At 37.6% G+C, this 14,524-nt stretch overlaps 1 protein-coding gene across 2 annotated transcripts in view; it reads right to left on the minus strand.

Moving 5' to 3' along the window:
• PARD3B (par-3 family cell polarity regulator beta) overlaps positions 1-14,524 on the minus strand; it is a 1,021,205-nt gene that overhangs the window by 208,156 nt on the left and 798,525 nt on the right. For both annotated transcript variants that reach the window (XM_063429810.1, XM_063429811.1), the window contains one exon: positions 11,648-11,783. In XM_063429810.1, coding sequence (XP_063285880.1) covers positions 11,648-11,783 — 136 coding nt within the window. The remainder of the gene's footprint in view (positions 1-11,647; positions 11,784-14,524) is intronic.

Here is a 14,524-nt window from a genome sequence, read left to right on the forward strand (position 1 = left end):
TTGCAAGTTAATGGAACTTGTAAAATGCTCTCCAGACAGGTCTGGGAACCAGAAGTACTTCGTTAAGATTGAATTTAATGGCACGGTTTGCCTTGGTTAGAAATTTGAATGCCCTACTGGGCAGTGTTATAACCAAATATCAAGTTCCAAGCAAGTTGGGCAAATCAATGTACTGGCCTGGGAGTATACTGTCCTAAAATATTTTTGACAACCTAAGCTATCTCTTTAGCGACTGAAAAATATAGACGCCTAGCAATGTATTATTATTATAAATATTATTGTTCCTACCCATTTTAATTGTCTAGAATCAAGGACAACACATGCCTCCCAACCATTGCAAATCTGGCGAGACAGTCCCATTTTAGGAGCTTAGCCCACCACTACGACTTAATTCCCAGTCCCGCTGCTGGGGAACTGTTCCCAACAAGTGCCGGGAAGATAACAAGAGTAAGCCTCTAAATCATAACTGTTTTGGCTAAGCTTTTCAAATGATTTAATAGCTTTGGAAAAACTTTTTAAATGATTTATCTACACTAGTCACACTGTAGGCACCCAGACCACTTTAGCCCATTGAAGTGGTCTGGGTGCCAACTCCCATCACCCTTAGCCCTGAGCACGTAATTATAGCAGTTTTTATAAACTGCAATAATTACCTTGCAGGATTAAAAGTCCTCCTCCAGTGGCTGTCACTAGAGTGACTTCCGGTTTCTTAGACGACTTTTGGTCATCTAAACGACGCTGAAGGTGGACCCGAGCCATGTGCTGAAGGACATTGGCGCTAGAACCAGGTAAGTGACAGAAGGGTTTTTTACCCCTTTTGCACCACAAAACTGGGATGGGGGAGGTGAGGGGGGAGGGAGGGGGTTTGATGGAGGTTGAAACTATAGTGCCAGGAAAACAAATTTGAAGTTGAGTCACACGTTTTTATCTACCGAGCATTAGACAATGGGTTGATTAAGGCAGGATAGGATGTGCAAGAATAACAGCATAATACACTGATATTAACTTGATTAGCATCTGTTCAAGGGACTCAAACAGAACATAATGAGCACTTTAATAATGATAATTTATCTAACTTAAAAAAAATGTAATCATATTCAATCTGTAGGAGTAGCATTTGAAATTGATGCAAAGTGAATGAATTGCAAAACATCATTGCACATCAAATCTTATTATCTTGTGGGTGCATGGACAAACAAGGTTTCTTTCATCTCCTACAGTTCAAATTAAAACATATATATATATATATATATATATATATATATATCACTAAGTTCAACTAAAATCCCAGACAGACACACAGGGAATATATAATCTCAACATATTGTGTGCTGGCACTTTTATCTATCTGTCTCTAAGTTTCGGTTATTCTGTCTACTGTCATGAAATCTGCTTGAGTGAATATCATCAAAAATTGCATGTGTGCGGTCTTTTTTCCTAGAGAGTATGTAGCCATGATGGGTACCAAGACAGATATATCAATGTGCTTGCAAATTCTTTTTAAACTTTTACATAATCACACTTAATCACACTTTGATATTAATGCATGCAATTATGAGCCTTTCACATCCGTAGCTCATATCCCCATCTTTAGTTAATTTGCCACACATTTAGTTCACACCTTCTCTTCCCTGCGATTGTATAATTTGCCTCAAATTCATTGGCACAGCGAGAACGGAACAGGATAGTGTCATATAGCTCAGCAGTGAACTTCATCAGTTAGACAAACCACACACAAAAGAAACATACATTCTAACAAGAGATTTGATGCTGTTATTCCTCTCTTGTGTCTCTAAGCCCAACTTTTGTGTCTCTTATTCCCTTGTGACTATTAATACCCTTTCTGTGTCTCTTGCTGTCTTGTATTGTGTGGTCTTGTGAACCACAATAGACAATCATTTTTTATCTTCTGCTCAATCTGAAAGGAGCTGCTCTCAATGTGCAGTTAAAGTCTTATCTCAGGCCCCTCAAATTCTTATCCATCTTCTCTCAGACTGGGTAGAGGACAATTGTCTATGACCATCAGTGAGGCCACATTATAAAACATGTCTGGTGGAATGGGGAGCTCTGTGCACCCCATTTCCACCTGTCACCTGGAGCTGACCACCCACCCCACACTATTGTTAGTATTCCACTGCATTGTTTTCTTTTCTTTTATCATACTTCTTGTTGTCCTTTTGTTTTTCCTAAATGTATGTCTGTTTTGTTCTGTTTAGCATGAGTTTCTGTGTTCATGGGAAACTATAGTGCCAGGAAATCAAACTCGTTTTCCTGGCACTATAGCTTCCCCCTTTGTCAAGGCCCCCTCCCGCTGCGCTAAAAGGGTTAATAACCCCTCCGGTCACTTACCTAGGTCCAGCACCGATGTCCCTCGGTGCTGGCTCAGCTCCGCCCACGCTCCTCCCCCACCGACATCCACCGGCGAGGGAGATGTAATCCGCATGTGCGGTAATGGCCCTACTCGCATTAGGATCATTAGGATTATTCAATGCTTTCCTATGGGGTTTCCGGCGACGCTGGAGGTCCTCATGCATTGCGTGAGGACGTCCAGCGCCGTTTAGACGATCAAAAGTCATCTAAGAAGCCATAAGTCCCACTAGTAGTTGTCTGGTAGACAGCCACTAGAAGAGAAGTTAACCCTAGCAGGTAATTATTGCAGTTTATTAAAACTGCAATAATTACCTCTCTAGGGTTAAAGGGACACTCAAGGCACCCAGACCACTTCTGCCCATTGCAGTGGTTTGGGTGCCATCTCCCACTACTCTTAACCCTGCAAGGTAATTATTGCAGTTTTTTATAAACTGCAATAATTACCTTGCAGGGTTAACTCCACTTCTAGTGGCTGTCTAACGGATTGTTTTCCTGGCACTGGAGTTTCCCTTTAAGGGTTATGGGGGTTAGCACCCAGACCAACTTCAATGAGCCGAAGTGGTCTGGGGGCCTACAGTGTCACTTTAAGTTCCATACCAACAGATCACTGCCTTTACTAATAAAGTTACAGTGTTTCATGAGTTTAATGATTGTTTCGTGATTGCTACTCACTTAAAATAGGAGGGGCAGAATATCACCCAAACCATAAGCACATTGTTAAATTATAAGGATAAATGTTTGAAGGTGCGTTTAATTGCTCAATACATATTTTATGAATTTTAGGTAGACTAAAGAATAACAATTATGATACATCTATAAAACTACCACTTCATAAAAAGGCCTAATTGGAGGATGCATAGGGAGCAAAAAAGCTCATTCCTCCTAGGATCAATTAATAAGACCAAAATCACTAGTTTTTTTTGGTTTTTTTTAGGTTTCTCACCAGTATGGAAATATCTTTAAAATTCAACATAGATTGTAAAGGGGAGTGCCAGGACTATTATTCACCTAAAAGAGTAGTAGAACCTTTATGCTGCCAAACAAAAGTGTCACTAGTATCGACCCCCTATTTCTAGGCTCCCCTAATCTCTATTAACCTAAATACACCAAACACTAAACTACCATAATCTGGAGTCACTCAATCACTATTGAATTCTTAAACCCCAACAATAAGAACAGATGAAATACAGTGCGGTATAAGTGACAGAGACCTACACCTATAAGTGGAGCGCTCAAGCGGATATAAAGCTATGGTGTAAAGTACATGCCAAAAAATATAAAAAACAAAAGATACAATATAGTGCAGATGGTATTTTAAAATTACAATTCAGAGAATAATGTAGCAGACAGAACACTCACATTTTTAGGAGACTGTGTATAAAAACTGGCTCCATACTTAGGCTTGTGTGCTTACTTTGGTAGCACCACCCTTCTACTTCAGCTTGGAGTAGTTCTCATAGATAAAACATAAATTAGAACGAACCAATGTGCAGACTGTAGAAATAAAGAAAACAAGTATAGAATAGTAAATGTGGTGCTTACCTGGTCCTGAGCCTATAGGTCCCGGCTCTAAGGTGTTTAGGTATAATGCCAATTTAGATAGGGATGGCACTGCCCATGTGGAGATTCCTAGAGGCTCCTATATTGTATCTTTTGTTTTTTATATTTTTTGGCATGCACTTTACACCATACTATTGAATCAAGTTACGCTTGGTAAGCTTTATATCCGTTTGAGCGCTCCACGTATCGGTGTAGGTCTCTGTCACTTATACCGCACAGTATTTCATATTATTGTTTAGTGGAAGAGAGGATATTTCCACATAAGTGTATAGAGCTGCTTTTTAACCGTTTCTATTCACGTTTAAGCACTTTTGTGACACACATCCCTCCGTGAAAGGGGGTAACTTTGGATTGGTTTTCATACAATAAGAACAGATAGTTATCCCAAATCTAATACGCAACTCTTACCCCAAACCCTAAACAACTAAGGCCAGACTAATGAAAGTATTTAGAAAATTGGGCAGACTAGATGGGCCAAATGGTTCTTATCTGCCGTCACATTCTATGTTTCTATGCTTTAAAGGAGTCTCTCTAAATCTGCCATTTTTTATACATATTTTTTGTACAGTTTTGGTAACACTGTATTCTTTTTACTGCAATCTTTAATATCATTTTTCCCAAGCTACAAACTATATGTGGAACCCTAAAAGGCACCTCTGGTATGACTTGCTGCACACTTAACACTAGTTTCATGTTAGCAACAATGAATATGAAGTATGCAAAACAGATCTTACGGTAACTCGATGAACGATAAACATGGTATTGGCAAAGACTGTTGATAAACTCTCCCTAACTAGTTACAAGTGGGTTAAAAAATATATGCTTTAGTGCATAATAAAGAATTGTTGATGCAAGAGATTCAGTGCCATAAAGTAATTTACTCAAAGTCACGAGAATTCTCTTTCCTACCACACATTTTCTTTTAATACAAAAACCCCAACATTTATGCAGGCTTTCCATTTCATTAGTCAAAAGAGATTTTTGGAGTAGAAATGTTCTCGTGTTGCACAAACATGTCTTTTCTCCCATTGCACTAGAGGATAGGAATGCTCATAACTGAAATGTTGGTTTCTAGCCACGATCCAACAAAAACGTCTGAGGTTTTCAGGAGGGTAGTGTACTGAAAACCCAACATCCTGAACTTAGAATTATTTGCCCATTAAAATCTAGAAAACCCTTATATCGCTCTTTAGAGAAGTATGTAATGTCTTTGCGATGGAAAGATAAAAAAAAAGCACTCAAAAAAACAACCCAAAACCAGCAAACCATATTTTTCTCTTCTTGCTTGGAGTGTTGACAAATGAAGACACGTCATGGTCAGCAGACTTAATGATTGAGCCATTTCTGGAGTTTCTGCTTATATTCCAGAGACTTGTATGGGTTACAGAATGATGTCTTTGAAAACAGGCTTAGAAGTACCTCATCATTTCATAATGAAATAAGTAGCTACAATGTTCACGTGTCACAGTCTATTTTGTGACATATAAACCACAGTTACACAGTTAACAATTGTTGCATGATTAGTCAATTTTCTTTTTAAGAAGCACAGCTGATTGGCCAAAAGGACACTTAAAAGTGACCTGGTCAATGTGACAAATCTTTAATATGTGCAGAGATAATATATGAAAGTTGAAAGAAAAGTATTCACAACATCTGATATTAAATATATTACATATTATTTCAGAAGAGGTGAAAACTAGTGGAGACTTGCTCTCCATACAAGTACTTGATTTAGTATTGATTAATGTATTTGAGTCAGTTGGCTTACTGTTGCAGTGATTTGTGCAAACAAATTGTTCTGGTTGTAAGTATTTTAGAAACTGTGGGTAGTAGACATCATTATTCGAGGACAGATGAATCTTTGTGATCTAGATGTCCAGCTGGTTGGTATCATTAGCAAACTAGGTTAAAAAAATAACATAGGAGGTGGGGGGAAGGTCTGGCTACCAAGCAGGCAGGACACAGGCTGAGGGAGCTCCTCAACTAAACCTGTGATTTTAGTTAATCAATTAAGCAATCCTGCAATCCAGCAATTTTGAAGAGGAGAATACTTCCTGATATCAGGAGAGAACCTGGGCACCTCCTGGACCTGCTTTACAGGCTCCATTTAAGTTTTCTGCCGTTTATTCAGAGGTAGAAGACGCGGCCAATCTACCGCCTTGAAGGCACATCAACATCTGCCTGGGTCACACTCCCCGGCTTTGGGTTGGTCCATCCCAGTCCATGCTAGACTTGATCATCACAATCCTGTACAGTGAACGTCTTCACTCAATTACATTCTTGGCGCGATGCAGAATCGAGCAAGTGACAAGATGGCCAATGCATGTGTTCAGGCACCACCGAGCCTGCCACCAAAATTAGCCTGCCTCAAGCTCACTTCCAACTATGTCAAAACTGGAATCAATATTTGAGCTCTTCTGGGCGAAAATAGAGTGCCGTAGAGAACCCTTCTGGAAAAAGCGTCTGTCAAAGCGACTTCTTTAGCTAATGTTCTCCCACCTGATCTGGAATCCACTCTGGGTTTGACCCCAGCACACCCACGTAAGCGGAGGACCCATTCTGCAACACGTCCTGAATTTAGACATGGGCACATAGCCTGAATATGTTAAAAGATGCACCACTCTCGAATACCACTTTTCCTAATGTGTACTTTGATGTGCTTGCTTATGCTTTTGGAGCATCGCAGGCTTAAATGTACCTCTATGCACTGCAAAAATTAGGAAGAAACAAACAAAACATACAACAATTTAACAATAACACCCATTATTAATTTCCAAACTGGTGTTAGTTCAATCTTTTTCATGTTGTTGAATCAATAAACCTTCTTTATAACACAAGACTAGCTGAAACTAATAGGAGACCAAGATCGCCAAAAATCTATAGTGCTAGAGGTTATTGGTCCTGGGTGAACCCCGAGTTATGGACTTTCAAGGCCACAGAATTTGTGTAATGGGAAGAAATCTTCCACTGACAACAGATAATGGTTATTTTCAGTCTGTAACACACAAGTAACTTTCCAATGTTTGTAAATTGCCCAGCTACATTTATTAGTATGAGTGGCTTGATTGTGCTGAGCAGTTTTATAATTCGCAGGTAAATTGTCAGAACCAAGGGGGGAAAGCATCTGAACTGTTTCTGGTACCTGATGTGAACTGCAACCATTTCCAGCTAGATAGTGAACACAGCGGGAGTAGCGGTGACAAGATATATGTGAAAGTAATATGATTACATAACCGAGAGGATTGTCAGAGGACTCCTCTCGAGAACTCTCGTTAATGGAAAGAGATGAATATGATCTAGCTTTAGGGTTGGATGTCAAACGTTACATGCTCAGGTAGGAGTGAACGCAGAATGTAACGCAATGATTAGTATTCCATGCTTGTTCAAGGTACGTTGGATTGCTTAGCAACTCGTTGGTGTATCTGACCTCAGTTCATGTAACTTACTGCGTCTCAACATGTCTTGTTGGTTAAAAGTTTAGAGAAAAAGATGTCTCACACTAGAAACTCATTTACCCAGAGGAGACTAAATCAATCTCTTCGGAGCAACCCATGTTCTCTTACAGATCCTAATAACTGTCAATAAAGGCTGTGCCATGTAAAGACTTCCAAACCAGGTAAGCTCTGTAAATGCTTTGAACATTTTGTCCTCTTTTAGAGAGATTTAACACTGGAGTTGCCGAGGGTAAGGTGCAAAGGGAAAATAATATTAATCAGAACATACTTATTTATGAAAGCATCCCTATTTCCTCCAAGTCCACTCTGACCTGCTATCTAGATAGATATTTTATGCTAAGAAAAATAATTAATATATATATATAATCTTCATAACAATATTACACTACTGGAACTTTTTCAAATTATTTCCCATCATTATTATGATTATTATCATAAGATTATCATGTTTACTCTACTATTATTACATTATCATGTCTCCATGTGCTCCAATTCATTTTCTCTACCAATTCAAATAGTAGTAACGTACTCGTAGTTCACAAAGATGCTCCATACACATATACAAGTATTATCTACAACTACATGAACAGAGTATTTATCACAAGGACATATTTAAACTTGTCTTTCCTAAAAGCATTTTATCTTTTTTTTCCTTATTCCACAGTTAAAAGGGAGTGCGCATTTCACAGCAGAGAATAATGACACAAACCAAAATGATATTCGTTTCTGCTTGCATGAACCGTAATTGGATGACTTAATACAAAACCACAAAATCTCCCTAACGACTGCACACAACATTTAACAATGGGGGGAAAATGTTAGCTGCCCTATTTGCCACTTATAAAGCACTTTTCTTTGTAATGAGGAGTCGGAGAACAATCATTTAACAAATGCAGTCAATCACATTAGGGGGGGAAAAAATAGCGTACGGTTAAAAAGGAATTTAAAATTCTAATTATATTGAAATCTGACATTTTAAAAGCTCAGGACAATAAGTTTCCTACTTTTACTTTTTTTGAAAACTAACATCCATAAACTTTTTTTTTTTCTTTTGTTTTGCCAGTGCCGAGGTTTTGACTCAAATTTTGATACTAAGAAACTTGCCTATTGTGCAGCAATGTCCAGCTGATAATATTCCAGAAAGCAAGGCAAACAGGATCAGTGAGCATTGCTTCTCGGAAGTGATCCTATAATGAGTAACCTTGTTTTTATACCTCCTAAATAGGCATGAATTGTGGGTTTTGGAACATCAGCTTATTACAGTGACGAAGTATGACTGACAGATGTTACGCTCCCGATCTACTAAGCCGAGGTTTAGAAATCCACGAGGTTTAGAAAACCCTTTTTTTTTTCTCAAATGGAAACTAATAAAATCGAAATTATTACTTGCCATTATTTAAAAAGGTTCTAAATAAGGGCTTTGATTACAAAGGTGAAATTTATACATACAAGTTATAAAACTGGTAAAAACATGGGCATTTAGACAGTGGTATTTAAAGATCTTACAAAAAAATCAGCAATAGATAAGTGTAATTCAACATAATCAAACGAGTAATGACTTGAAATAGAGGTATATTGGCATGAAGGATATGTAAAGAAATGTATTTTTTTGAGTATCACATGATATGTTGTATACAGTAGCATTATGTAGCAATGAAGAAAGATTCCTGTTGTCTAGGGTTGGGACACGTGAACGTTTTTCCCTGATACCTCCTTCTGGACGGCAGATGAGGGGTTATGACATCACGTCCATATGTCTACTGCATTTTTAAAGGGACACTATAGTCACCTGAACAACTTTAGCTTAATGAAGCAGTTTTGGTGTATAGAACATGCCCCTGCAGCCTCACTGCTCAATCCTCTGCCATTTAGGAGTTAAATCCCTTTGTTTATGAACCCTAGTCACACCTCCCTGCATGTGACTTGCACAGCCTTCCAGAAACGCTTCCTGTAAAGAGGAATTTAGGCTTTCTTTATTGCAAGTTCTGTTTAATTAAGATTTTCTTATCCCCTGCTATGTTAATAGCTTGCTAGACCCTGCAAGAGCCTCCTGTATATGATTAAAGTTCAATTTAGAGATTGAGATACAATTATTTAAGTTAAATTACATCTGTTTGAAAGGGAAACCAGTTTTTTTTTTCATGCAGGCTCTGTCTATCATAGCCAGGGGAGGTGTGGCTAGGGCTGCATAAACAGAAACAAAGTGATTTAACTCCTAAATGGCAGTGAATTGAGCAGTGAAATTGCAGGGGAATGATCTATACACTAAAACTGCTTTATTTAGCTAAAGTTATTTAGGTGACTATAGTGTTCCTTTAAGGAGCAGTAAAAGGAAAGGACATGTTACATAGGTCTAAGACATCCTCTCTCTCCAGACATTGTATATAGGTGAAGAGAGGTAGCTCAGTTCGAGATTATTCTACAAAAATTCAGCCTTTAGTTATATTATTATGCCAGTGCCAAAGGACTTTGAATTTAGGTGAAACTTCACGAATATATTGAAATGAGTCGATAAACATGTTTGGAGAAAGGCAATGAAGAAATAAACGATAAATAAAAAAAACGGAAATGTCAGTAAGAAAGGGGAGACTACTAAAAATGTCAGAAAGAAAAACCGCTACCATAAAATTAATTCCTGGCCATATATACAAACATTTATGGCTCTCGGCTGACTGTCACTGTATGGAGTTATGTTAGGGACTACATCAATATAAAAATTGTGTTTTAATTCACTACTCTATCTGAAAAGCGCGTTCTTAATTGTTTCATGTTTATTAAATGTGGAAGTCACATAACGTGCTTAAAGATATTACAATGGTCAGAGGAGCATTTAGCCTCCTCTTCCATTTCTTTAAAAATATGAACTAGTGCCATTGCGGGTCACGTGCTGTATCAAAATTCTTCTAAATCTGACACGTCCACACTGTGGTTAAAATATTCTAATATTACACTGGTTTTTTTATACCTGCCATGAATTTCACTACTTTATTTATTGCCTTTTCTCTTCTTAATTTCTGTTCTATATCATTCTAGACTTGTAAAGAAAAGGTCAGGTACACGCTGGGAATTGTGTTCTAAGCAAGGGAAAAAACACTAACAGGATATATACAAATATAGAAAAAAAAAACATTGAAATCTTGGATGCTTAAAATTAAATACAAAAATGAGATGGCGCTGAGTTACCTTCAGTTTTTAGGACAGCCTCTAGGGATCAGTAATTATAATTACAGGTTGTTTATGATTGAAAAACTCAAGGTTAAGAAGCAGGGTTACATTTATACTGCCTGTACAGTGAAGATGTCCCCTTCCTCTTATTCTCCCTCTGTCCTTTTCTACACGGTCACTGTCACACTGTCACTGTCACTTTTATTCCTACCCATTGTTCACTATCTTTTCATATCACTATTTCTTGCTTATCTTTCCAGAGGGGTGAGGGTCTTATCCCTTGTGTAAGCTATATAGAGCTGGCTGGGCTTGTTTTGCACGTGGTGTGGTTCACTCCATTGTAATTCTGGGTTTTGTGTGTGATGTCACACATTACTGCAGCAACAGCTAAAGATAAGCGGTGTTTGCATTAGACGATCTATTTGGCTGTTGTTCAAATTGCTGGTCAGGTTTCCGATTCTTGATTCTCCAGAGCCCTTTTGCTTCCCTCCTACCCGATGGATGTCTGATGCAGTCATGGGTAGTCCAATATTCTCTCCCTAGGGCTCTTTTTCCTCTATTTTGTCCTTTGTGAGAAGACTATTCACTTCAATAAGCTGAAGTGGCTATGGTGCCTAGTGTATGCTTAATTGCAATGCCTGAGAATATACTTAAAGGTGTGTCCTTTTTAGCATGTTCTTGGACACAGCATAACTTAATAATACTAATTTTGTCTTTCTAAAAAGGAATGAAAAACTGCGTTTATACTGCCTGGAATGTAACCTTAAACAGTGAGGATTGGGCATGTACAACAGCTGGTGCAATAACAGCGTTTTTTATTGTTGCACATTACAAAGAACACACTTTAGTTACTATACTATGACTATCATACTGATGAACAAACTTTAAATAACATTGATTTTCTGTGTTGTTTCATAGAATAAAACAAAGACGACAGGATAATATTTTCCAATTCTTTCTCTCACTTTCAAATTCAAAAAATATTTTGCAGGAAAATGCAACATTTAAAATTTTTTAAACATTTTCCGGTGGCATTAGGCAAGGGAAATCCTTTAATATTAAGTATCTTATGACAGTAGTTTTGAACCGCCACCTACCCAATTCTGTTCATAGTCTAAAGGCCTCTCCATCCCGCTCTCGTCTTCATACATCGGGAAACCATCACGTCTTGCTTGATAATACTCCATCCGTAGCTGCTGGATACGGTCTGCGTTCCCAGATGTTGAGCGGACACTGAAAATTAAGTTGATACAATGAATACATATTTATAACCAGCGTTGCTGAAAGGTACTGGCTGGCTCCAATGCAAATTGTTCATGTTTACAGACATTATTTGCAATGAAGCCTATTACCATCTGGATATTGAATAATGCTCTTATTGGGTGTTTAACTGCTATGGAAAAAGAAACGGTATCACAGACAGACAATAAAACTTTAGCTTATCTATAAATTAGACAGAACATGAATATTCAGTGTTTTTGCAAACAATGGGGGGAAGATCGCTCTCACAATGCCCAAAAGCAGTAATAATAGAGAATAGCAGAGAGACAAAAATAAATCATTAGAGGAGTCAACACCTGCAGGACAGCATTTTTTTTGTCACGCACACAACGCAGGTCTTCTCAAAGTGTTAGAAGAAAAATCTATCCAAATGAAGTGACATATAAACATCACACACATTTCCCTGCAGGAAGTAACAGTCTACGATCATCTATTTTTTATTTGCGGGCTCCTGGTGGGTTTTCATAATTCATAAGCACCTTGCTTCTTCATGATGACCTTTACCAAACCTAAACCAACTAGACTTGTGTTAAAAAAGAAATCCTTAAAACTCTTCCAAATGTCACACAATGCAGTGAAGGAAGAGATTGTGGGTTTTGTTTTGTTTTTCTAAAAGCTTGAAAGCAATATGCTGGGGATTCTGTCATTGGCAAAGAGATTAAAGGGAAGGTTGATGGCCGCAGGACATGATAGCCTGTGAAAATCCCCGAACTCAAATAAAACACAATAGTATGTACGAGAATTTCCATTTGCACATATCAAAATTTGATACACAGACATCATTTTTTTCCTAGAGGATACTGGTTAGCAATGACTGTCAGCAACGCATTTAAAAATCACAATAGACTATTCTCTCTTCTATATAAAACTATGGGAACAATGTATTTTCCATTTTAAAAAAATTACTGGAACCTCATGTGTATTGTCTATCAATATAAATGTATAAATGGTACACACTATTCCCTAAAAAGTTGAAAAATCTAATTTTGTTTAATTCCTCCTGCTTTTTAATTTGAATGATAAACAACATTTAGATGACATTCAGCACCCCTTACAAAGTAGACTGATTAGTAAGTTAGTTGCAACTAAAGTGTTTTGTGATTCACTCCAATTTGCCAGACACAAAGAACTTCTCTAATTCTGGCATGTCCAAATTTGCTGTGACCAATTATCCTGCCACAGGGTTTAATCTAATAGATATACAAACCGTAAAATCTGGTGTTTTGTTTGCATTTGCTGTTGAGGAGGGTAAGCCATTGTTGTGCAACTGGCAGCCCATGTGCAGAATGTTTCCAGACTCCGTGTATGACCCAAAATAGGATAAACAGCCAAATTCTCGATGGGCATCAAGGGGACGGAACCAGCCGTCAGAAGAATTGTCTCCAAATTGTGCCCACCTGTTCTCAAAGTCTGAGAATCCACCAATCTCAGAGACAGAAAAGGTAAAAAGCAAGCAAGTGGCAGGGGTCAGCAAAGCAGCACAAAGGAATGTCTCGATCAAAAGTATTTTTCCAAAAACGTCTTTATAAAGTGCACAGTGCTACAAACATAGTAAAAGACTTAACATGTACTCAATACACATTTTAAGTAGACTTTCAACTGTTCTGCCCAACAAAAATTAAAGAAAGGTTGTAAAACCCAAAAGGTACAATGAATACATGTGTTGAGATAATTCTGGTTCCACACATATTTTCTATATATTTTGCACAAAATCTTTGCATAATTTTGACATTATTATAATTGATTACAGCTCTATGTAACCTAAAAGATAACATGAAAGCCATGTAATAAACAGCTTCATTAGGATCAACTAATAGTAAGAACAGATCAGTTAAAAAAAAAATATCAATCACTTTGTAAGGCTTTTCAATGCCACAGAAATCGTAAATGGACAGAGTTAAATAAAACAAAATGGTCATGGAATGGACCTCATAAATTCATGTTAGAATTGGCAGAACCTTTGTCTATGCAGCCCTAGCCATACCGACCCTGGCTTTGACTCACACCATTTCCCAACACACTTCCTAAAAAAATAGGTATAATTTTTTAAAGTTCCTTTAATGCACAGTATGTTTAATTTAGAAGGTCTTATGTTCTGCTCTGTTCATTGCTTACAAGAGTTTGCAGCAGCCTCCTGTGTGTAATTAAACTTGGATTATCAGAGCAGAAGATAAACAAATTAAAAGTAAACATAATGTCCTGTAAAAATCAAAACATAATTTTTTTTTTTTCATAGGGGCTTCATAGCCTAATCATAAAAATAACACCAAAATCATAACACAGATTTTACTCGGGAAGTTGTTGTGCAGATAGGATGTGTGTGAGGGAGGATGGGGGGCAGGGAGTAGAGAAAATAAAGAGGGGAAAACAAATTGTGCCCACATTGTCTTGGTGTAAATTAAACATTGGGCAGAACCTTTCAAGACTAATACTATTAAATGTAAGAAGCATTTATAATCCCTAATAAATATTTTGGAAAAATTAGTAAATTCAATGAATTGGAAGAAATAAACACAACATAAGAGACCACCTGTATCTTATACAGAATATGCGTCATATTGTATTTAAAATTCAGGCCTCGAGGATGCCTCATGTCTAAAGAGAATATCCAGGAGACCTGTCTCTGACGGAAACACAGGAACTGAAAATCCCTTGGTTTTTATACAAATCTTTCAGTTATCGGGAAACCTAGA

The sequence above is a fragment of the Pelobates fuscus genome, chromosome 8 (assembly GCF_036172605.1).
Source record: "Pelobates fuscus isolate aPelFus1 chromosome 8, aPelFus1.pri, whole genome shotgun sequence".
Taxonomy (NCBI): domain Eukaryota; kingdom Metazoa; phylum Chordata; class Amphibia; order Anura; family Pelobatidae; genus Pelobates; species Pelobates fuscus.